The 26,110-nt window shown below is 32.5% G+C and overlaps 1 protein-coding gene across 3 annotated transcripts; it reads right to left on the bottom strand.

The window, feature by feature from the left end:
- Positions 1-464: 464 nt before the first annotated feature.
- On the bottom strand, positions 465-24,614 carry LOC139512912 (uncharacterized). Of its 3 annotated transcripts, XM_071300887.1 has the most exons (9): positions 24,286-24,614; positions 23,943-24,081; positions 17,278-17,377; positions 16,096-16,248; positions 12,996-13,040; positions 12,172-12,230; positions 8,188-8,553; positions 5,710-5,943; positions 465-4,807 (listed from the first exon to the last, which is right to left on the bottom strand). In XM_071300887.1, exons 2-9 carry the CDS (start codon positions 24,078-24,080, stop codon positions 4,619-4,621), a joined length of 1,284 nt encoding a protein of 427 aa, XP_071156988.1. In that variant the 5' UTR covers position 24,081; positions 24,286-24,614; the 3' UTR covers positions 465-4,618. The 3 variants fall into 3 exon arrangements, with proteins under 3 accessions (XP_071156988.1, XP_071156987.1, XP_071156989.1); XM_071300886.1 differs by having other exon boundaries at positions 23,943-24,614; XM_071300888.1 differs by lacking the exon at positions 5,710-5,943 and having other exon boundaries at positions 23,943-24,614.
- Positions 24,615-26,110: the final 1,496 nt, after the last annotated feature.

Consider the following 26,110-nt stretch of genomic DNA (forward strand, 5'->3'; position numbering starts at 1 on the left):
GAAAATAAGGATCTCAGAATTTACTGTTTGTCACTTGCTAATAACCACAATATTTTCAATATTTTCTCAGAATCTTTTATAAAGAAAATACCATACCCCTGTCCCCCTCTTAAAGTAAGATGGTCAGTCTTTTAATACATTGTTACTTGGATGGTGAATTGTCTCAATGGCACTCATACCACATCTTCTTTTTATGAAAAAAGGTCAAGGATTAATGACACATGTCAGACTAATGTGAACTAGTGGAGCATCTGTATACCAAATATTAAAGACCATGCCTCATACTTCACGAGATATGGACCTTAGCAATAAAATTAGATGCAACAGTTATACCACCATCATCAGTAAAACAGTCCTATGTATTGTAGGCGAGACATAAACCATTGTACTATCAACTGAATGGGGACTTTAGTTTAATTCAGTATTAATACCCTGTCAAGTGAAAGAAATACATACATATTAAATAAAATTACACAAATAATATCTTTATTATCGTGGTCTCAAAACAATAAAATAAATGACAATTTCTCCTTGCACTAAGGGGAGTTTTTCTTTTAAAAACTCAAAAAAGTCAAAGCATTAACAGAGAACAATATAAAATATTGCAAAAATGTCTTTCAATACATGAATAAACTTCTAATTTAAAAAAGAAACCAGAAATGATCCCCTAAACATTTTAAAACATTTTTTCATTCAGAGACTGCTTGAGGAGCAATAACATTAACTTACAAATAGAAACTTGACATGAATATTGGTAGATATCAAAACCTAGTGTACAATTGTTTTAGATTTTAATTTTATATATACCAACTGTCAATCTAATTGTCTTATGCTCATCAGGAACAAAACATTCATTAAACCAAAATGTGTGGTTGTTATGATACACAGCTTTAAATAAATTTTTGATAACTGTTCAGACATTTTATTGGGTCTTACAAGTTCAAACTAATATTTGAAACATAACCATGTGTGAAATATAGATAAGGATGGTTTAATATTGGTAAATAGCATTATGCTATCTAATAATTATGCAAAATATAATGTATTAGTTTAAAAAGTTATGTAAAAAAAGTCCAAAATCGAAGAGGTACATATATAATGAATCTGATGAAAAATGAAATTTAGATGAAAGTGACATGTCAAAATAAACGGTCAGTGAATATGTTGTGCAAATGAATTAGTTAAATATCATTAATATTCTTAAAACAACTAATAACAAGAGGCTCTCAAGAGCCTGTATCGCTCACCTGTAAATTTTGGCTTAAATCTTTCATCAATGATTATTTTTGAATTTCAATATATATCAATGAGTGCTTAAAATTGACACATAACAGTTTGTATCTTTCATATTTTCTTCAATTTTAAGCAAAAAACTGCATTTGACCCCTATGTTTTATTTTTAGCCATAGCGGCCATGTTTGTAGAAAGATCAAAATTTCGGATATAATTTATAAACTAGATACTCTAAGGAACATTCATTTTAAGTTTGGAAGCATTTGGCCCAGTAGTTTCAGAGAAGATGATTTTAAAATGTTCACAAATAAGATGAACAAATTGTGTAAAATTGTCTTTAAAGGGCAACAACTCCTTAAGGGGTCAATTGACAATTTTGGTCAAATTACTTTTTGGTAGATTTTACTTTGCTGAACATTTTTGCTGTTACAGTTTATCTTTATCTTCAATAATATTCAAGATAATGACCAAAAACTGCAAAATTTCATTAAAATGACCAATTATTAAAAGTGGCAGCAACCCAACAATGGGTTGTTTGATTATTCTGAAAATTTCAGGGCTGATAGATCTGGACCTATTGAACATTTATACCCTAGACAAATTTGCTCTAAATGCTTAAGTTTTTGAGATATAAGCCAAAAACTGCATTTGACCCCTATGTTCTAATTTTAGCCATGGCGGCCATGTTTGTTCATAGATCAAAACTTCGGATACAATTAATTAACTAGATACTCCAAGGAACATTCAATTAAAGTTGGAAGTATTTGGCCCAGTAGTTTCACAGGAGAAGATCTTTGAAATAGTTTACAACTGACGACCACAGACAACGATGGACCACGACGGACGACGACTGACGCCAAGTGATGGCATAAGCTCACATTGCCCTTTGGGCCAGGAGAGCTAAAATACCTGACAGACAAGGACCCATCTTTTGGCCCCTCGAAATACCCCTAAATAGACCCCAATACACAAACGAAGCTCCCCTAGACATATTAGTCTAACATTTTATGGGCAAAAACAATAAGTCATCAAACTTTGTTTGGGAGACTAAGATATTAATAAAGAATATCTCCTGATATGTTATACTAGATAAATTACCTAGAAATTAATCATATACAAATAAGAAGCCTTTTAAAATCAACAAAATAAGTTTAAAGGTGTTTTGTTTAAAATGAATACAAAGGCCTTTGTATTTGGTATGAGGAAAAATATGACAATCAAATTTGAAGTTATGGACTGGTAAAAATTTCTCAAGGCATGGGACTGGTGCAAAATTAAAATGAGCTATAATAAAAGTTGAAGTCCCATGGTTATACAGATGAAAAAATGTTGATGTCCCATTCTTTTTTGCAACAAAAAAACTTGGTGTCCCATGTTAATTCATAAAGTATATCAAAGATGTCTTTTGCTCCAGACAGCATACATCATTCAAATAAAACTGACATGTGATGTGATGACAGTGCTGTTAAAATGTGTTGCAAAATTGTTTAAGACAGCCATGTTTAACAGGTTAAGTAACTTCATATTTTGTAAGGATTAATGAAACTCCAAGTTAATTTTAAAAAGTTATAGAAATTTTTAAAGGTAACAATCTGAATTATAAAGTCTGAACTGAAAACTGTACCTTTTTTTTAATCTATCAATTAAAACATTGATGTCAAGTTTTATTTGAAAAAGTTATAGAAATTCTTTAAGGTGACCATCTGTATTTAGTCTGTATTGAAAATTGTTGCTTTTCTTAACCATTTATTAAAACCTTATAGGTTTGACAGTATTTGACAAAATACTAAATAACTTTGTTATTTGTAAGAACAGTATATAATTAAGATAATAATCAAGTTTATGAAAATCAAAGTTGATTTGACAAAGTTATGGATTTTTTTACAGGTGACCATCTGTATTTAGTCCATACTAATTTTGTTTTAGATTTTTAACTATTTATTAAAACATTATAGGTTTGACAGTAATTAAACAAATATTAAATAACTTTGTTACTTGTAAGAACAGTATATGATAAAGATAACTTTCAAGTTTAATGAAAATCAAAGTTGATTTGACAAAGTTATTGATTTTTTAAAGGTGACCATCTGTATTTAGTCTGTAATGAAAATTTAAGCTTTTTTAGCTATTTATTAAAGCCTTATAGTTTTGACAGTAATTAACCAAATACTAAATAACTTTATAATTTGTAAGAACAGTATATAATTAAGATAACAATCAAATTTTATGAAAGTCAAATTTAATTTGACAAAGTTATGGAATTTTTTAAAGGTGACCATTTGTGTTTAGTCAGTACTTTTTTTTAGCTTTTTTAACTATTTATTAAAGCATTATAGGTTTGACAGTAATTAAGTTAACCAAATATTAAATAACTTTGTAAATTGTAAGAACAGCATATAAAAAAAAATAACTGTAAAGCTTGTTGAAAATCAAAGTTGATTTAAAAAAGTTATAAAAATATTTAAAGGTGACATCTATATTTAGTTGGTACTTGAAGTTAATATTTTTGCTTTTTTAACTATTTATTACAATATTGTAGATTTGACAGTATGTAAGCAAATAACTTTGTAATTTGTAAGAACAGTATCAAGTTTTAAGACGATCAGTGTTGATTTGAAATAGTTATGGAAATTTTTAAAGGTGACCATCTGTATTTAATCCGAACTGAAAATTATAGCTTTTTTTTACCTATTTCTTAAAACATTATAGGTTTGACAGCAATAAACCAAATTCCAAATAACTTTGTAATTTGTAAGAACAGTAGATAATATAGAAAAAAGGCAAGTTTTATGACAATTAAAGTTGATTTGACAAAGTTGTGGATATTTTTAAAGGTGACCATCTGTATTTAATCCGAACTGAAAATTGAAGTTTTTTTTACTATTTCTTAAAACATGATAATAGATTTGACAGCAATAAACCAAATACCAAATTACTTTGACAGTATATAATTGGGATTATAGCTGTCAAGTTAAATGGAATTCCAAACTGATTTGAAAAAGTTATAAAATTAAAAAAAAATTACTATCTGAATTTTGTGCAAACTGAAAATTCAACCAGACAGGAATTTTATTGGGAGAGTTTTCATGATTATCATTTCCTTGCAAAGAAATATGTGGAACTATCCTTAACCTTGTGGCTGTGCAGTCGATTATACATAGTTTACAGTCAGAACTTTTTTTAATTTGATTTAATAAAAGAAAAGTCAATGTCCCATGCAGATCTTAGATGAAAAAAATCTTGGTCCCATTGAAATTTTGCTTTTAAAAAGTCCATGTCCCATGCTAATTTGCACCGGTCCCATGCCTTGAGAAATTTGACTGGTCTCTTTAAACTACATATTATTATTTCCCAAAAACATTGTTTTGTGTCCAATATCTAGAATTTAACAATAAAATATTGAGCTGACATTTTCAATGTTGCCTCTGCATATTGGGCATTTCCTGCCATGTTCTTGTATCTGTAGTCCACATACCAGACACAGGCTGTGGAAACATGGCTGTATGACGGCATCAATTTCCCGATCAGCACATATGATACATTTTCTCGCCGTATTAGGTAGTTGCATGGTTACCTGTTAAAATAAGATTAAAAATGATGTTAAGTGCCAGTCTATGAAGAATCAGGCAAATAATTCAAAAATTGAAACATGATGAAAAAAAAGTATACTATTTTATAGTAAATAACCTCCTGAGTTAGAAATGTTAAGTCTTTTGTTTGGAAGTGTCTGGTAATAATAATTAAATAAGTTATAAAATTGGTTAGAAGGACAGCAAATAAGTTGAAATTACAGAGTTATTTCCCCTTATCTGTTCATTTCTAATGCATTCAACCAAAATGTATCTTCTATTACCAAAACAGAATACAGAAACACATGTTATTTTTGTGTATAACTACATATGATAAGGTAAATAAAATAAACAGCTGTGCCTACAGTGCATGATACACCTGTATTGCGCATATAGAAATTGGAAAAGACAGCATTAATAATTTCCTTTAATTCACATTGTTTAAGTCCTGTAACTCCAGAACAACAAATAAATAATAAAAAATCAAAAGGGAGCTTCATTATATCAATCCCAACAGTAATGTAAAGTTTCAAGGAAATCAGGAAATTTAGAAACACTACAGAAAGTGTGAAAAATGGGGAAAATTGCCTGAATTCAAATTGTTAAAAATTCTAATTACTCTGAAACAACACGTCAATTGCTTTTTCTAAATCAAAAGGGAGCTTTCTTCTGTAATTCCTAATGTTGTGTTATTATAATGTGAGGAAATATAAGGTTAAAAGGAATTTGAGCTATAGTCCGATAAAGTCCCATTAATCCAAAACACATAATATGAAATTAAATGATGAACAACGGTATACCATAATATGTTCCGTCTAAGACAGGCCTATAAAAACACCAAGCAACATGCAATGATGCAGAACATACAAACATTGAATTTATTCTTGTGATTGTAACAAATACTTACTGTTGGTGTACCTGCATGAACAAGAATATTAGAGCTTGTCTGAGAAATAGGTGTGGATGTTGCAGGTGAGGTTACATGTGCTGTGAACTGTGGTGCAGAATTCGAAGGAGTGGAACATGTTACTGTAGGCAGGGTAGATGAAAGTAGGTTTTCTGTAAACTGGGAACCAAGATCTGGCAATGATTCCTCAGAATCAGAAGTAATAGAAAAATCTAGACTTGTTATGTGCTGAGCCTATGGGAAAAGTGAAAGATACACAAATAAGTCGCTCCTTTATAAACATTTAAAAAAAAAAAAAATGTTTGAAAACAAATATTCTTGATTTTTCTCTCAACAAATTATTTGTTTACCAAAAAATTTAATTTCCTGTAACTTATAAAAAAAAATGTAATTCAGTGGTTACTTGTTTTATGGAAGAAACATAGCCTTTTCACTCTTATTGTCATGATCATGATTCATTTGTTATATCTGTATACTTATAGCTTAGTTTACAGTCATAAAAATTGAGAGTTTTACACATATTTAGGATAATCATGCAGCACATCTTCTCTCAGATAGGAAAATCCAGTATAGCAGGAGTGATTGTGGATTAATTTGGTTTCATATTGTTTTCCATGGTTTCAGGGAAGATACTTGATAAAAAGTAGATAACAATATGCATTAACTTTCTTCTATATGTTTGTTATAAATTTCTTGAAATGAATTGAATGTGTTTATTGCTGTGCAGAAATTACTTTGAAACAGATTTTTTAAAAAACATGGTTTTATATATGAAAAAGATAGTGAAAATTGAAAATGATGAATACTTTTGGCCACACTAGTTATTTTTTGACAAATAGGAAGTTATATTCATCTTATTTACAGCAAACATTGCTTGCATAAAGTATACAAATGCCTATTGATTAAATGATTTTTTTTTTAATACCACTAGTTCAATTATTTAGATTGAGAAAAATGCAGCTGATTCATCAATATTTAAGCATAACTGCACAAGTTATGTAATTTTCTTGACAAGTTTAACATCATTTTGTAACTGGAATATCTGAGCATACATTTCATTGATAAATTTATGGATATGTTCATGGATAGGATGTTTAGAATGTTATGATCAATGCAATATATTTTGTGTATCTCAAAAGTAGTGACAAGCCTTGAAATATTTAGATATCAAGTCAGTCCCTAATAAGATTTCTTAAATAAAAAGAAATCTGACATTTAAATCACTTTGTAAATCATGATTAGCTTAACAATTTGCAATGAAAATTATGGCTCTTACTCTACCAGATGTCATGATATTCCCAAAATCATTTCGAAAATTTGGGAAATTGTTATAAGAGTGCACACGCTGAAATGTCTTGCCTTCTTTACTACTAATTGATATTATGTTGATAGTCCTAAATATATACTATCACATTAACTAAATATGATCCAAGAAATTGAGGTCAAGGTCAGATAAACCAAATTTGAAATACATATACACCCTACAATCATAGTCCATACACCAAATATGCTTGAAATATAGTTGAACTTTTTCACATCCAAGAAACAATTTTAACTTTACCAGGAAAACTTATCTTTGATCAATAAACCATGAAAATGAGGCCAAGGTCAGATGAACCCTGCAAGGCAGACATGTGCACCTTACAACACTTTACATGCTATAAATATAATTAACCTTTTGCATTTAGTATCTTAGAAACTAACATAACCAGAAAAATTTAAGATTGACCAAGGAACCATGAAATGAAGTCATGGTGAGATGATAATTGCCAGACACACATATAAACCTTACAATCATTCCATACACCAAATATAGTTGACCTATTGCCTATAGTATTAAAAAAACAGACACAAAAAAAACCAACTTAACATTGAGCAATGAACAATAAAATGAGGTCAAGGTCACATAAAATATGCCAGACTGACATGTACATTGTAAAATATTATTACACTACAAATAGTTGACATATTGCATACAGTATTTGAAAAAAATAACCAAAACACAAAAAATTAACTTTAACCACTGAACCATGAAATCAGGTCAAGGTCAGATGACAGTTGGTGGTAATCAATTTACCAAAATTAGTATACACCAACCTAAAGATGATGTGTATTGAGTTTGAAAGCAATCTCTTAAGTGGTTTCAGAAAAGAAGACCTTTAAAGTAAAGTTTACAACGGACAGAATCTGAAAGCAAATGATCATGCGTTACAGCTCACCCTGATCTTTATTCAGGTGAGCTACAAATAGATGTTTTTGGAATCAAGAAGTGAGCTCATAATAATTAAATTTTGTATTTACAATAACTAGTGTAGTAATCACATTGTCATAAATTTTCTGAAATGTGTCTATGACAATATTCTGCAGCAAATTAAAATTACAAATACTGCTATAAAACTGAACACTCGTTGATTATGGTTAAGTGATAATTCAATGTTGTATTCCTGTTAAAAAGATGGACAATTATATATTTTTTACCTTGATTTTTGTCAATAAGTAGATTCGTTTCTTTTGTGTCTGACAACTTTCAAAATATTGTTTTGCAGTGAACCCATCCCTACTGATTTCTCTCCCTGCACTATTACCAATCCTCAACTCCATTTCACTAATTCTGCCTTTAAAGTTTCTGCCATTTTTGAAAAAAATGTCTTGTAAACATTGAAGAGTTTCTTCGTAGTCTTTATTATATGCCAGGTTGATATCATGTGATGGAATCTGCTTATTTCGGGAGCTTCTTACTTGGTGATAAGATGAAGTGTTATAGGAATAATGCTGCCAACCGATACCTAGTTTAACTATATCTGGTTTTGGCAGTTTCTGTGCAGATGTTCCTGGTAAATTGGTCTGAAACAATATAGATAATACAACAGTTTGAAAAGTTAAATTATGAACATTGCACAGTTCGTACTGGTACCTACCGTCAACTTTTCCACCCAGAGCAACTGGTTACAGGAAAAGAAGATGCCGCCAATAATTACGCTACAGGACATTACACCATCAGGAAAGAAATTGTAGATTTAGTACAAGCAATCTGGCATACCATGAATTTAGCTTTATCAAATTTTAATCTCATACCAAAACAAACAGAGTAAAACTAGTCCATCTTATTCATACTGACAAAAGGTGCAGATACTTAGTTCAGATAAATACTAACTGACACTATTAAGAGATTTTTTACCTGCTTATGATGTGACATTACTACATATGGGATATAGGTTTTACATCTACTGGGGGGTAATCCGAAGTAAATTTGCTCTTATGTCACCTTTTAAGATAAACTGAACATTATTTTCAGGGCTGTTCAGGGCCATTCACTGTTAAATTCCAATTTGGCAGGTAGAAAAATTTTGTCCAACTTATCATTTTTGTTTTAATATCCAATCTTTCATCTGCTATGGATTTGGCGATAAAAGCCAAAAACCTAAAAGAAAATGTCATTTCAAGAGGCACAACTCCTGAAGGGGTTGACAGATTGTTCTATTATAAAGCAGGGAAATAAATTTTTCCTTCAGATAATTTTGTGTTGATCATACATTTCATGTATCTTCCATAGATTTGGACATAAAAGCCAAAAGCCTCAAATAATGTGATTTCAAGAGCAATAACTCTTAAATGGGTTGTCTGATTTGTAGGAAAGATAGTGGGTTGATAGATTGTATCCTTCTGGTCATTTTTGCATTTCATAGCTTTCATCTATCTTCTATGGTTTTCCAGATAATAGAAAAACACTTCAAACATTTGTCAAAATTTAAATTTTTAAAAGGGACAATAACTCAAACATTTAGTATACGATTTTTCTGAAAATTTCAAAGTAGACCGATCTTCAATTTCCAATCATTTTTACCTAGGCCAGATTTACTATATCCGATTCAGTTTTATTGAGCTATAAGCAAAAAACTTAATTTTACCTCAATGTTCTACTTTTAGCCCTTGTGACCAATTGTTTTTTTTTTTACAGAATTGAAATTAGGAAATTTTGCAAAGGATATGAAAAAGATCATCACTTTAAAGTTTCAAAACATTTGGCTCAGTGGTTATAGAGAATACTATTTTTTTTCTAATCTAAATGATGGCAAAAGCTCACACTCAGGCTTTTAGTCAAGTGAGCTAAAAAGCAGAAGAGTTAACAATATACTGTCCATTCTTACCTTACTCAGTATAAATGGAAAATATATCAGTCTAACAGAATTTTAGTACTTAAGCTTTGTTTTGTGTAAAGTAATGGTAAATGTTTATCTGGCAAATTTATACTTAACAAGAGCTATCAGAATGACAGCTAAACCAGATTTTTTACATGTATTTGTGTCCTGGCAATTATCAATATCACAAGGACCAAAACTCCTAAATGGTAAAAGTTACAATCACCAATATCAAACTTGACCTCAATTTAGTCATCAGTAACAACATATTAAAATTAGATAAACATTGGTTGAACAGTTCAAGAGTTAATGCACACACACACAACAGGAAACGCCATTTTTTCAATATTTCAAGAACTGTAACTCGATCCTTAACGGTAAAAGCAAAATCGTCATAATTGAACTTTACCTCCATTATGTCAGTAACAACATATTAAAATTCAAAAGACTTGCTTGAACAGTTTATGAGTAAATGCACGGACAACATTTCACTGCAACCAGCCTTACCACATGCCTTACATCCCAAAATCAATAACATTATTTTCCTCAAAAATCCGGATAAAAATGTGTATTAACATTTATGAAACATTCAATCAACAATCATGTAAAAAGAAGAAAGATTTTTTACAAAGGCATTATATTATTTATAATTTAAAGCAAGCCTACATTGTAACTGGAAAAACAAAATCTCACAAAAATCCTAAGTACTAAGCCTCACAACTCTACAAAAGTCAACTGATAAAATTTTTCTGGATATGCACATTAACATATCATGTCCGCATTAACTTCAAAGTTTCATGAAATTCTGTTATGTGGTTTCAGAGGAGTTGCACTTACAAATTGTTGCAGTTGTATATTTAGGCCAAAACTCTAAGTTCAAAGGGTCATAACTCATAGAAAAACAAGAGTGGACACAGATGAGTGTGGAAAGTATTATGCATTATGAGAGTACCCGGGTATTGCATAAAACTGTTAGTCAACTCACTAAGGATACTCCCCATGCCATTATTGCATATTTACTACACTATATTCAAGCTTGATACAGCTCTGAATTTGGATTGAGATTAAATAATTAATACATCATTGATTTCTGACACACAATGAATGTGTCACTACTATTAATGACTTTAAATAAAGGGAATATGCATACATTTACATATAGCTATATTAAACTGACAGAACATTTAAAATTAATAATGATTAGAGTAATCTATCTTTGCATATTTTAAGTAGTGTGTGGAAATAAATATAACTACATCTATATAAAGTAAGTTCAATTATCTCCCTTTAAATACTTCAGACAAAGAAAATCTTCCTTTGTGCATATTCTCTGGTCATGTATTCAACTGTGTAAAGTGTCATTAATATTGCTACAGCTATTTAGGTGGAGTTGTGCTTACAAGACCTATTGCCAAATACTGTGAAATTTAAACTAAGAAATCGCAATTATCTCCCTTGTAAACATCTGACAAGAAATATCTTCTTTCATGCACATCTTCAGGTTGTATACAACAACAGTGTAAAGTTATTTCAATATTGATAGATCTGTTAAGGAGTAGTTGCGCTTAAAAGACCTGTTGCCATTTATGGCTATATAAAAACAAAGTTAATTTAATTATCTCCCTTAAAACAATTTCGACCAGAAATTTTTTACTTTAAGCACATTGTTACATTGTGTACTACAACTGTGTAAAGTTTCATCAATATTGGTCCATCCGTTTAGGAAATATAGACAGACAGACAGACAGACAGACAGACAGACAGACAGACAGACAGACAGACAGACAGACAGACAGACAGACAGACAGACAGACAGACAGATAGACAGACGGACAGGCAGAAGGGAGGACGGTTGTACAGAATTATTTCTATATACTCCACAAAACTTTGTTTTTTCTGTCGATATGTACACCTACATAGTATGTCCTTATTATATACAAAATTTCATAAAATTCGGTTGTGTGGTTTCATGAAAAGTTGCCATGACAAACTGTTGCAGTAGCTAGTATATTGAAGCCAATAAGTTTAAAGGGGCATAATCATAAAAAAAATGAATCATAATTTCCTGTCGATATGCACATCTACATAGTAAGTCCTTATTATTATCTACAAAGGTTCATGAAATTCTGTATTGTAGTTTCAGAAGAGTTACGATGACAATTACAGGACTGACAGACTGTAGTATATTGAGGTAAAAGGTTCAAGGGGGCATAACTCATAGAAATAAAATTTGATCATAATTTGCTGTCAATATGCACATCTACATAGTATGTCCTTATTACAAGAACAGGACTGACAGACGGAAGTATATAGTAGAACTTACACATTTTCTTTTTGAAGCTCTGGCTTGTTCAATGAAACCCATTATTTTTGAGGTAGACACTGAAATAGAAACGAAATGGAGTTAAAAATGTGATTTAATTACAAATCACAATAACTAAGTATAACAGTTACTTTAGTTGGAGCATCTCTTCTTTTAATGAATAAATAAAATTCTGCGGATCATGGTGCACACTAATAATTTCAACCACATGCATCAGAATCACATGTTCTTTTGGAGATGTGAGCTAAAAAGTATTCTCAAAATATATAGTGGCTATTAAAATGACCATATTTGCAAAAAATGACATATTTTGTAAACCAAAAAGCAGCTCAAAATGGTCAATATTTTGACATTTTTAATTCAAATGCACTACAATTGGTTCTTTGTTGAAATATTTTAGGATTTTAAGAAACAAGAGGCTCTCAAGAGCCTGAGTCGCTCACCTGTAATTTTTTGCTTAAATATTTTATCATGATTATATTTGATGTTTATATCTTTATCTATAACAATATTCTAGACAATAACCAAAAACTGCATAATTTCCCTTAAACATGTTAAATCATTAACAAGCCACAAAAACTGCATTTGACCCTTATATTCTTTTTTTAGACATGGCAGCCATGTTTGTCGATGAGCAAAACTTCAGATATAGTTCATAAACTCAATAACCTAAGGAAAATTCAGTTAAAGTTTCAAAGTATTTAGCCAAGTTGTTTCAGAGCAGAAGATTTTTAAATGTTAGCAAACATGATGACAAAATTGTGTAAAATTCTCTTTAAAGGGCAATAACTCCTTAAGCGGGGGTATAAAAATATTTCACTAACCTTCCATGCCTGGTGCTGATGTGTCTTGCTCTCTACCACTGGATTCTACAATAAATTGAATGTTTCCCATCAACTGTGTTTTAGGACAAAGATGTTCGTGTTTTGTTTTTTTATCTTTTTAGTTTCAAGAACTGTACCCAGGAGCTGGCAACTTCAGTAATGACATTTAACACATTTTCAGTTATGAACTGAGTTTCTCAATCAATCAGTACAAAGTTGCATTTTTAATGCTTAAAATAAATATTAATTAAAATTTTGTCTGCTTAGACTCCCACAAAGTCAGTATGTACCTCTCTGTTCCTTTAATTGTTATTTGGTTTTAGAGAATAAACTTATCCACTCTATCTTATTATCTATATATATATATATCTGTGTGGTGACACAGTTGACAATCACAACATTCTCACAGCTCAATTAAGTCTGACAGATTATTGGTGCAACACATCTGTTGAAGTTATGAAATATGGACAAGCTTTAATTGTAGCATAAGGATAAAACAGTTTTTTAAGCATATACCTGTATATGCAGGGGTCTTTAACGTATTATATCGTCCAACATTAATGTCATGCTGCCCCCCCCCCCCCCAAAAAAAAAATAAAGATTATGAGAAAGTGTCAAATTGATGCTATGAAAACGTCACGCAAGTGCAGACGGCATTTGACAGTTTTTAGTGTTTGATTTAACATTGCTAATTTCTGTCAGTTTCATTAGAATGGAGATAACAATATTGTATTTTAATGCTCGACGGCATCAATTGGGGATGTCTCTGCTAACATGTTGCCAGTAAACTCCCAATCCCAATTGATGCTGTCAGAGCTTTTAAACATCTTATAATTCTCTGTAAGAATCACCCAAATATGAAAAATGTTGGCCACATTTTTTTTTTCATTATTATACTTTTTGGGTTCAAATTAAAGTATTCAACCATAAATAAGGTCATGAATCTGACCAAAATTTTCATCCCTGTGGTCTCGTTGCCATGGTAACAAGACTTTCCTTGGTTTCAAAGGTATTTTTGCATATATTCTAGTAATTGACCTATTTGAGGAATAAAATCAGACAATTAAAACAAACAAGAAATTCCTCGACAGAAGTTGGGTTGTGGATAATATTGGTGTAATATATCCTTAAAACCATATTTGATAAAATTTTCTGTCTAATTATAAGATTTAAGGCCCGTTCTCTATATTTTTCTAACTGAAGAAATAGTTGAATTTTGATAATTTTGATAATTTTGAATATGGGATTAACTGCAAATGCAGAATTCCCCTCAAATATCATTATGAAAAATGAAGAAAAGGTTGTTTTCTTATCAAATTCACCAAAACATTTTTTTGGGTAAATACCCCTGAAACCAACTACATGGTGCTTATTAATAACGCCCTACAGGCAAAAACAATCCTTTCTGTCCTGTCAATTTATGCCAAAGCTGACCGAACAAAGAAAAAATGGCAACATAATGTATTTTGGGCTTTTTTTTAAGATGGCAGTGCCTACTATCACATAGTAAAAATCCCCATTTAGCCAAGTTGTCTTTTATTTTGGTTATTTTTGGGGTAAAAGTCTGGTTTTTCACCCAAAATCGCTGAAAACCGGAAATTTATGAAATTCCTCTAAGTTTAATTGCAATATAATGTTTTTTTGGCTCATTTTACAGCTGAAATTGCCCACTATCATATATATACTAAAATTGCTACACTAATCTTGGTAGTCATTTTTGTTATTTTGGAGGTAAAAGTATATTTTTTAACCAAAATTGCTTAAAACTTGAAATTTTTTAAATACCCCAAAGTTTAATTGTAACATAGGGTATTTGGGGCTCATTTTTAAGCTGGATATACCAGGTTACCCCCTATCACATTCTTAAAAACACAATCAATACCTATTAGAATTGATTACAAATTTTATGTTTACAAATAACGGTAATAAACTAAAAATCTGAAAATGGACATTAATGAAAACCCTCGACGTTTAATCGCAACATAAATGCAGTAATTTAGTTTCATTCTTCTTATCTGATCGAAGTTTTAGACCTTCACCTTTGATCCACAGAGTTGTACATACATTAAAAAACATTTTCTAGTGGAAATAAATATATATGCAATGTATAAAATTTGTAATTATACGTGTGGACATGATGTGTTATGGACATAGGCAAGGATGGACATACTGGTCTTTTAAGGGCGACCATTGGCCCGCCTGCCCTTTAAAATTTAGCAATATATCATTGTCTTAGGCCAGAGTCCCATACTAATGCAACAATTAAACCATTAATTCATTAATGTTAGTAGCATGAAGTAATATTTGGTGAATTACAGATCTCTGTGAAACAGTGTGTTAATAATAACATCATGTTTGTGTGAAAAAGGGGGGTTGTGATACCTTTTTTAGCAATATTTTTCTAAATAAATGTGTAAATAAAAGGTGATTCCAAATGAAGTTAAAGTCCTTTATGGTCTACATTTCTGCAAAAAAATATTTAAGGGTCAAAACATGCCCATTTTCGGCCAAATTAAACTTATCGGTTTAGACCTGACTTTGTGTCATGTATACTTAGTTAAGATTTCACAAATATCAAAGTATCTGTATGTTTTATTACGAATAATACCATGTTGTTCATCACTGATTATATGTTTTTAACCTTAATTGCAATTAAAAAATAGTTTGACCATATTTAGAATATCAGTTTTGAGTAAAATTTTTTAGCTGGTTGCTAAGGTAAAATTTGTCCCTAGCAACAACAAAGAAATCATGATAGAATCAAATTTTCTTCTTTATTTCTAGTGATAACACAACTATATTGCATGGAAAAATACATTTTCAAGTTTTCTCAATTTTTTTTGGTGGCCACCTGTTGGTTGATTCTTATAGAGAATTGATGTTAAAATACAATACAATAATGTTATCCCCTAAGTCTATAAACAATGCTAAGGACATTTGTTTATGGTCGTACAAAATAAAGAATTGGATGCTTTTAGTGTTTGTTCATCTTTACAACAACTCCATGCTATAATTAAGCACATTGGAAGCAATTATAACATCCATTTTGAACCTTTTAACCATCTTGATGCAAATTTACAACAAAACTTAAAAATCATACCAAACTGCTTGTTCCATGTTTCACCCTCGTTCAAAATCATGAGGATTGTGTTTGGTGTGAGAGTTGAAAAAAATTCGTCATCTATTTCCACACCATCTTCATTTAGAACAAATGTTATATGGTTGCCCTCTGCAATAGTAAACTTTTCCTTACCTAAAAAGAAATGACTTTATTCATATAAATGTGATTATATTATGTAAATTACAGCAAATGATCCCAATTCCAAAAATTAAACAAATGACATGCTCATTTAATATTTAGTAATTTAATTTTGACAGACTGCTACAGGACCTGTGTTGCTCCTACCAATTTACTTACTTCATGAACAATCTTTATCCTAGATGGATTTTGATAATTGTTTCATTAGAATTTAAGACAATCTTTATATATATTGTGTCCTTTTTCTTTCTAACAGAGTTGTAAAAAATGGAAGAATGTGTCCATTGGCCACAGATGCCCCCACATGTAAATATATTTGTTTTTGTTTTTTTTATGTTTATAAAGGGGCATAACTAACCAACCAGTAAATTTGACACTGACATATTTGGAACTTTATCTGTGTGTTTATCTGTGTGTTATGATAATGAGTATTGTGTATAAGTTTCATAATATTTGATTGAAGCAAACTTAAGTTAGAGATCGGAAACTTAAAAGTTATAGCTATTTTTATGTTTATAAGTGGGTATAACCCAAGAACGATAGAAGTGGCACTACTTGATCTGTGTATTATGGTAATAAGCATTGTATGTAAGTTTCATAATATTTGGTTGAGGCAAACTACAGAACGTTAGAGATTGGAAACCACAGATTTAGCAATTTTTATGTTAAAAAGGGGCATAACTCAGTAACAGTTAAAGTGACACTCTCCAATTTCGAACCTGATCTGTGTTTAATGGTAATAAGCATTGTGTACTTTTTCACATCAGGACAATAAAAGATTTTGAGTAGGCAGCTATTTTCTAGCTAGGTAGCCTCACTAGTAGGGTAGGGCATTTTTACATTTAGGTATTTTTAATGGACTCAGAGGTTTCACAAAAGAAGAATTCTTTAAAGGAAAATTTGCAACAGATGAGACAGTTGGACAGAGGACAAAGTTGATGGCAATACATCACCCTGGATGTCCAGCTTCTTGTTTTGTTTATTATTACTATTCAAATTCAAACCATAGCAGTATAAACTTACATTTATTGACCATATCTGCAAATGAAGAGGCAAATACACCTTTTCTTATCCTCCTGTCATGCGTAAAAATCTTTAACGGTATTTTTGTCTTCTCTGTGTCCTTAAAAAAATGCAATCAAACTCAGGTATACTTTATGTATGGACTTCTATGTATAGAAACGTGATTTTTGTATGATAATATAGTCTTTAGTCAACTATGAGTATGGATAAATGCGATTCAGAGAAGATCCAAGATCTTTGAAATAGTTTACGACGAAGGACAACGGATGACAGACGACGCCAAGTGATGGCATAAGCTCACATGGCCTTTTAGGCTAGGTGAGCTAAAAATGCATTTAAAAAGTTTTTATTACTTTTAAACACAGGGATACAACTTTTCAAGCTTTTTTACTAAGTTGAAAATGAGTTCAAAGTAATTTGATAAAATGCTTAAAAGTATGTAGGCTTCATATTAGAAGTTCTTTATAAAAGGCAAAATTAGAAAAATTAAAATATCTAGCAAATTCTACCTTCAAACACTATTTAAGGGGACGACCATGTTGAGGGCCAGGAGGATTTTGAATAATAAATAACTTGTCCTGAAAAAAGCTGAAAATAACTAGATATCAGTGAGATGGCCATTGGGAGCCATCACTGTGGGCCCGCTGTCAATAACAGACACAATCTTTACCATAGGACATGGGATTCCCAACTGTAAGTGTTTTACCTTGACCTTTGACCTACAAAATTGTTGCTTAATAAACATGTCAAGTACAAACTTATCCTAATGGTTCTCAAGGTATGGAGCGGACAGGATCTTTCCCATAGGTCATGGGGTTCCATAATAAAATCTAAATTTTTGACCTTGACCGTTGACCTACAAATTTGAACAAACATTATGACACAACTCTTGTGTTGGTTAATATACATGTTAAGTATAAACTTTGAAATCATAATGGTTCTCAAGATATGGAGCGGACAGGATCTTTCCCATAGGACATGGGGTTCTATACCAAAACCTAAGTATTTGACCTTGACCTTTGACCTACACAGTTGAACATACATTATGACACACTCTCTGGTATTGGTCAATATACATGTGAAGTATAATTTTGAAATCATAACAGTTCTTGAGATATGGAGCGGACAGGATCTTTCCCATAGGACATGGGGTTCTATACTAAAACCTAAGTTTTTGTCCTTGACCTTTGACCTACAAAGTTGAACATACATTATGACACACCCTCTGGTGTTGGTCAATATAAATGTGAAGTATAAACTTTGAAAAAATAACGGTTTTCAAGATATGGAGCGGACAAGATTTTGTTATGGACGGACGGACGGACGGACAGACGGACGGTACGACGGACAGACGGACTGATCACTATAGGGCGACCCGCCTTTGGCGGGGCCCTAATAACTTGAGCCCAATTGTCAGGAAAAAAATAATCTGGCATGACAAGAGGGGAATTAGTTTTAAATGAGGTTGAAAATAAATGGTCGTGTGCACAAAAAATAAACCACCACACAAAAAGTGAAAATAAAAAACTCATCCCAAAAAATTCTTGAGACCCCCTACCTCCCTCTTACAGTACAACCCAGAGTACAACCTGGAACAAACTCTTAGTATATGGTCAACATCTGCTATAGTCGCATCAAATGGTGACCATTTATTTGAGGGGTCATAAAACCTGGGATGTTGGCCATTTATTGGGGTCATAAACCATGGACTGGTGGTCAAGCTAATCAGTTTCATTATTTTTTATCTATTTATTTAAAAGGTGTGTAAATGTTATCCTGCATCAGTACTTTACCTGTACAGGTGAATTGTTTTTTTTCCCATTGAAGTTGTCTACATGTGTATAAGTTTTGTTTAAAGATTGAAATAGAATTTTTGTATTTCTTCATTTCAAAAGGTTGGAAATCATCTACATGTAAAGGCCACAATGTATTATTATTTATTCTCTTTACATGTGATTCTTTTTTTCTTATTCTGTATTTTTTGGGATGCAAATAAATTCCCTCTCTCAAGCAGTTTCAAGTGTTTATATTGCAGAAAATTCAGTTCAATCTTTATCACAATGCTTAAATGATAAAGAGCTATAATTATTCAGTTTAAGATAATTTTTCCCTTTACAAAAGAATACAAAGTTGAACAACATCTTATTTATTAATAAAATCAAAAAGAAATTTAAATAAAATAAGTTTTGTAAGAAAAAGCAGACAAAATATCTCAAAATAAAGTTGTGACTTTTTTTCCTCTGACTTTTTATCCCTGATTTTTTTGTATGTGACTTTTTTCCTGTGATTTTTTTCCTTACATTCGTTTTTTCCCAATTTCAGTGTATGCTATATAAGAATGGGTACAGTTTTTAATGGCAAAAATGGCACACTCCTACCAAATAAAATCGAAGTTACCCCCCGTGGCCCCCAAAGACAGAAATCATACTGCTATATATATAAAAGAATTCCAAACTGTCCAAGATTTTCCCTGAGCCTCCAATGATAGCTTTTAGGCAACCTAGTAGTCTACGGAACCTACTAGTGCGGGCTGAAGTGTCTGATAATAGAAGTACTTCTGGAGAATGTCGTTCGTGTGGAGAAAAACGCTGCAAATGCTGTTTACAGATGCAGCATTCGTCAACATTTCACAGTAAGGCAACCGAAAATAACTATAACATATTTTGCAATGTTACCTGCAAAAGTATGAATGTTATTTACATACTAGAATGTTCGGTTTGTGGCCTCCAATATGTTGGTGAATCAAAGCAGCCTTTCCACAAACGCCTCAATGGCCATAGGAGTGATATATCTAAGAAGCCACTTCTTCCAGTCTCTCAGCACTTCAGACAGTCAGATCACAAACTTGATGACTTTAACCGCATGAAAATTCTAGTGATTGAACAGAACATTCACTGGAGTGATGCACAGCGACAGGTTCGGGAAAGCTTTTGGATAAAGGAACTTAATGTACATCACCCAAACGGCATCAATAAGAAATACTAAAAGTTTTGTTTTCACTTATTTTTATTGTTAATATACACAGTCACGTATATTGATTTATAGTGTTTTGTTTAAATTATGATATTCAGGATTAAAATCAATCGACCAAAACTTACCTGTATTATCACCTGATCTATTTTCACACCTTATACATTATGTATCAGTATTGTTAAAACTTGTGACACAAGAAGAAGGCCATTTGTTGAGCCGAAATATTTGTCAACACGATTTTATAACAACATTTTCGTTTAATAACACCTTATATCAGTACCGTTGTGCAAATCTTTAGACTGATATATTTTTTTCCTTATCTGCATAGTATCGCCTATTCTAGACGATCCGGTACATAGTAAATTTGCTGGTTGGTCCTTTTTATAGACTTTTATATTATTTTCCCCCTGAATGACCTGTATCATGTTACTCACATAATCCCAGCAAATTTAAGTTTTTAGCTCTTATATCATGAACATCAATGATTATTTTAAAGAACTTAGAGCTATTAAACAAAAACAAATTAGAACTGAACACCATTTATCTAATTTGATTAACTACGAGTTTAATGAACGTATTCCTAACGGACTACAAATCAAGATCAAGCCACAAGCACCTGGCTCTTTATCCAAAACACTACTTCGCAGATGGGACCAAACCCTCTTCCATTGTTCAAAGCGGTTAGTGGTCCTCCTCAAACAACACTGCGAAGGACATCTCAAAACTCTCACTGGCGAGTTTAACACCATTTTGAATAGCTGCAAAAGAGATCTAACATCTGACAATTGTGATGCTATCAACACTCGTCTCAAGGATATAACTACTATACAATCCAACAACTTAAGTGAAAGACAAAAACGAAAATTCCGCAGGGATGGCATAGAATACACACACCCTTCCTTACCATCAGAGAGAAAGACTAAACGAATTAGACGCTTTAAACGTAGACCTCAAAAGACTGATTCACCCTCCAACATCGTGGTCAATCTTTCTCAACACCAATTAACGGACTCGGAAAAATCTCTTCTCTCTAGAGGACTTAACTTCTGTCCTCTACCTGCTCCTGTCAATGACACCAAATTGTCGGAAGACCTTGACAATTTTGCCAGAAGTCTACGTATTAAGGAATATTTCGCGTCGAAGGAGGATAACATAATAAGCGCGGATGGGGACTCAGAAATTTCAGAAGAAGAGAACAACTACAAATTTATTAAAAAGAGTTCTTGGATCCCTAGACCGAGCAAAAATGCTACCTTGGAATCTTTTATTGATAACTTTAAGTCGGACATTATTAAAAACACTAAAAATAACAATAAACCTTTTGACAATCTTACCAATGAAGAACGGACTGCACTGAAAAACTTACGATCTAACAACAATATCGTTATTAAACCTGCAGACAAGGGCAGTGCAGTGGTTGTCATGGATAAAACTGCCTATATTCAAGAGGCTGAACGACAACTTAGCGATGCAAGGTTCTACCAAAAACTAGACTCTGATCCTACTACATCTTTTAGCAGAGATATTACTAATAGTTTGGTAGAAATGCATGCCGATGGTTTCATCGATGACAAAACTCTTGAATATTTGAAACCAGAAAACCCAAAACCGGGCAGATTTTATCTATTACCTAAAATTCATAAGGCCAATAACCCAGGAAGACCTATAGTTTCAGCGAACGGTCATCCGACGGAAAAAATATCGGAATTTGTTGACTTCCATCTTCGTCAACATGTTGAAGACTTACCATCTCACATCAAAGATACAACCGATTATCTTAGAAAAATGCAGGCCTTAAACCCACTCCCCTCCGACACGACTCTTGTTTCCATGGATGTTACCTCCCTCTACACTAATATTCCACATGCAGATGGCATCGATGCATGCAAAGAAGTTTGGAATTCCAGACCAGTGAAATATCCACCTACTGAATGCCTGGTCAAAATGCTCACGCTGGTACTTAAGAAAAACAACTTCACTTTTGATGGAGATCATTATTTGCAAGTAAATGGAACTGCCATGGGCACCAAAATGGCTCCGTCATATGCCAACATATTTATGGGCAAATTAGAGAAACAACTCCTTGAAACTTCCATCGAAAAACCGCTTTCCTGGTTTAGATTTATAGATGATGTGGATATGAAATGGAATAAAAGCGACGAGGATTTAGACACTTTTATCACTCATGCCAACAACATACATCCAAGTATCAAATTTACTCATGAGAAGTCTAAATCCAAAATCGCCTTCCTCGATACTTCAAGTTCGCTCACAGAGGGCATCATATCTACAGATTTATATTCTAAGCCTACTGACACTCATCAATATTTGTCCCCTAAAAGTTGTCATCCTGCTCATCTTACCAAGAGCATTCCATACAGTCAGGCACTTAGAGTCAAGCGAATATGCTCCAACACAGAAACAACTAAAAGACAACTGCGTAAACTTGAAACTCGCTTGAAGAAAAGGGGCTACAAACACAGAAATATCAAAAAAAGCTTTCAGAAAGCGGAGTCAATTCCGAGGAGTGAACTATTGGAATACAAAGTTAAAAAGAAAAGCAAAAGGACTCCATGTGTTCTAACTTATCACCCATCTCTCAAAAACAGCTTTGGTGTCATTCGTGAGCATTGGAAATCAGTTGAAAAGAATTCCAAACTGTCCAAGATTTTCCCTGAGCCTCCAATGATAGCTTTTAGGCAACCTAGTAGTCTACGGAACCTACTAGTGCGGGCTGAAGTGTCTGATAATAGAAGTACTTCTGGAGAATGTCGTTCGTGTGGAGAAAAACGCTGCAAATGCTGTTTACAGATGCAGCATTCGTCAACATTTCACAGTAAGGCAACCGAAAATAACTATAACATATTTTGCAATGTTACCTGCAAAAGTATGAATGTTATTTACATACTAGAATGTTCGGTTTGTGGCCTCCAATATGTTGGTGAATCAAAGCAGCCTTTCCACAAACGCCTCAATGGCCATAGGAGTGATATATCTAAGAAGCCACTTCTTCCAGTCTCTCAGCACTTCAGACAGTCAGATCACAAACTTGATGACTTTAACCGCATGAAAATTCTAGTGATTGAACAGAACATTCACTGGAGTGATGCACAGCGACAGGTTCGGGAAAGCTTTTGGATAAAGGAACTTAATGTACATCACCCAAACGGCATCAATAAGAAATACTAAAAGTTTTGTTTTCACTTATTTTTATTGTTAATATACACAGTCACGTATATTGATTTATAGTGTTTTGTTTAAATTATGATATTCAGGATTAAAATCAATCGACCAAAACTTACCTGTATTATCACCTGATCTATTTTCACACCTTATACATTATGTATCAGTATTGTTAAAACTTGTGACACAAGAAGAAGGCCATTTGTTGAGCCGAAATATTTGTCAACACGATTTTATAACAACATTTTCGTTTAATAACACCTTATATCAGTACCGTTGTGCAAATCTTTAGACTGATATAATTTTTTCCTTATCTGCATAGTATCGCCTATTCTAGACGATCCGGTACATAGTAAATTTGCTGGTTGGTCCTTTTTATAGACTTTTATATATATATATATATATATATATTCTCTTGTGCGCCCTCCTTCACAAAACAAAATATTCGGATATTCAATTTATATACATATGTTATTTATTTTGTTATTTTTATAGTAACTAAAATATACCTGATTATACATATCTACTGTAGCGCATTTGATGGAACTCACAGAGGAATATTCGGTGAAAGGGGAATGAAACGATCTGTATTGACTGTCCCCAGGTACGATCATCCACATGATCCATATCATAGGGGCCGGTAACATACTGTTTGAAAAAAAAATTACACTGATATGTAATAATATACAATTATGGCCTTCATCAAAAGTTTTAATATCCAAAATTATTAAATCGAGAAAAGAGTTATTTTCCTCGAGGTCCGTAGGACCGAGGGAAAATAATCTTTTTCGAGATTTAATAATTTTGGATATTAACTTTTATAAAGGCCATAACTGTATTATTATACTGAACTGAACGTTAAGTTGTTATTTGAAAGACGTCGTGCAAATTGCCACCAAATGAGTTATTTTGCCTACGCGCTCATTCCCACACAGTTATTTTGCATACGCGCAGTTGCCCGCGGGAAATATGGGGTTATTTTGACAACGTGCATATTCCCTAACAGTTATTCTGCCTATGCGCAGTTACCCGCGGGAAAGAGGGGTTATTTGTGAAGGTTATTTTATTATAGTGGTTACTATAGTAAAGTATAATAATACGTATTATTACATATCAGTGTAAACATTTTTTTTTCAAACAGTATGTTACCGGCCCCTGTGATCCAGACATGTATATATGGCGGCACAGGCACTTGTATCAGAAAACGAATCCTATATTATGTAGGGTTATTGTATGAATATTGGGGAATTGTCCGGAGTAGAATTTAATATTATTGCACGAGCTTGTGAGTGTACAAGGGACAATATTCCCCAATAGTCTTTTTGTTGTTGGGATGTATAAGTGCTGAGCCACTCTGTTTTTGTTAGATGTATTTCTATCCATCTGATGTGTTAAGCCTTTTTCAACTGATTTTTATAGTTCGTTCCTATATGTTGTACTGTTACACCACTGTCCAAGGTTAGGGGAAGGGTTGGGATCCCGCTAACATGTTTAACCCCGCCACATAATGTATGTATGTGCCTGTCCTAAGTCAGGAGCCTGTAATTCAGTGGTTGTCGTTTGTTGTTGTGTTACATATTTATGTTTTGTTCATTGTGTTACATTTGTCATTTAGGGCCTTTTATAGCTGACTATGCGGTATTGGTTTTGTACCGTACGCGTACGGTGACCTATAATTGGTAATTTCTGTGTCATGTTCTTTCGTTCTTATGTTGTACTGTTTCACCACTGTCCCAGGTTAGGGGGAGGGTTGGGATCCCGCTAACATGTTTAACCCCGCCACATTATGTATGTATGTGCCTGTCCCAAGTCAGGAGCCTGTAATTCAGTGGTTGTCGTTTGTTGCTGTGTTACATGTATTTGTTTTTCGTTCATTTATTTGTACATTAATTTGGCCGTTAGTTTTCTCGTTTGAATTGTTTTACATTTGTTATTTCGGGGCCTTTTATAGCTGACTATGCGGTATGGGCTTTGCTCATTGTTGAAGGCCGTACGGTTACCTATAGTTGTTAATTTCTGTGTCATTTGGTCTCTTGTTTAGAGTTGTCTCATTGGCACTTACACCAAATCTTCTTTTTTATATATATCATAGAGGGAAATTTTTGTTTACTTAATCTGAGAATGGAAATTGGGAATGTGTCAAAGAGACAACAACCTGACTAAAGAACAGAAAACAGCCGAAACACTGATAAAATTTGTCGTCTTTGTACTGTGTATTGCACATACAAAAACATTGCGGTATGGGCTTTGATCATTGTTAAAGGTCGTACGGTGACCTATTATAGTTGTTAATTTCTGTGTCATTTGGTCTCTTGTGAAGAGTTGTCTCATTGGCAATTACACCACATCTTCTTTTTTATATTAACCGAACAATAATTAATCTGCCCCGTCATTTTTTTAGTACTGCACGAGATTTTTTTTCTCACTGAAAACTTCAAAGTAACAATAGTCACAAGAACAGTCATTGGAACTTTATATAGGGGGGAGGGGGTCTATATAGTTCAAATGAATTTGTGGTGTCTCAGAGTTAAAACATCAAAGGATCTTATTTTGCCGCAACTGTGAATTAAAAAAATTAGAACTCGACTGGCTCTCTTCAACGTAAATTTCGTGACACCCTATGTTAATTTATAGTCAAACCTGATTATTTTTTAAAGCGACCATTATACTTTCACAG

The sequence above is a fragment of the Mytilus edulis genome, chromosome 2 (genome assembly GCF_963676685.1).
Source record: "Mytilus edulis chromosome 2, xbMytEdul2.2, whole genome shotgun sequence".
Lineage (NCBI taxonomy): Eukaryota > Metazoa > Mollusca > Bivalvia > Mytilida > Mytilidae > Mytilus > Mytilus edulis.

Bases quoted from the DNA above. Each gene is read 5' to 3' on its own strand.
- LOC139512912 (XM_071300887.1), bottom strand. From the start codon at position 24,080: ATGTTACCGGCCCCTATGATATGGATCATGTGGATGATCGTACCTGGG. The intron at 8,554-12,171 runs GTAAGTTCTACT...ATATTGTTTCAG, and splicing joins GAGCTTCAAAAAGAAAATGT to ACCAATTTACCAGGAACATC. The intron at 5,944-8,187 runs GTAAAAAATATA...CTTTTCCCATAG, and splicing joins ACTTATTGACAAAAATCAAG to GCTCAGCACATAACAAGTCT.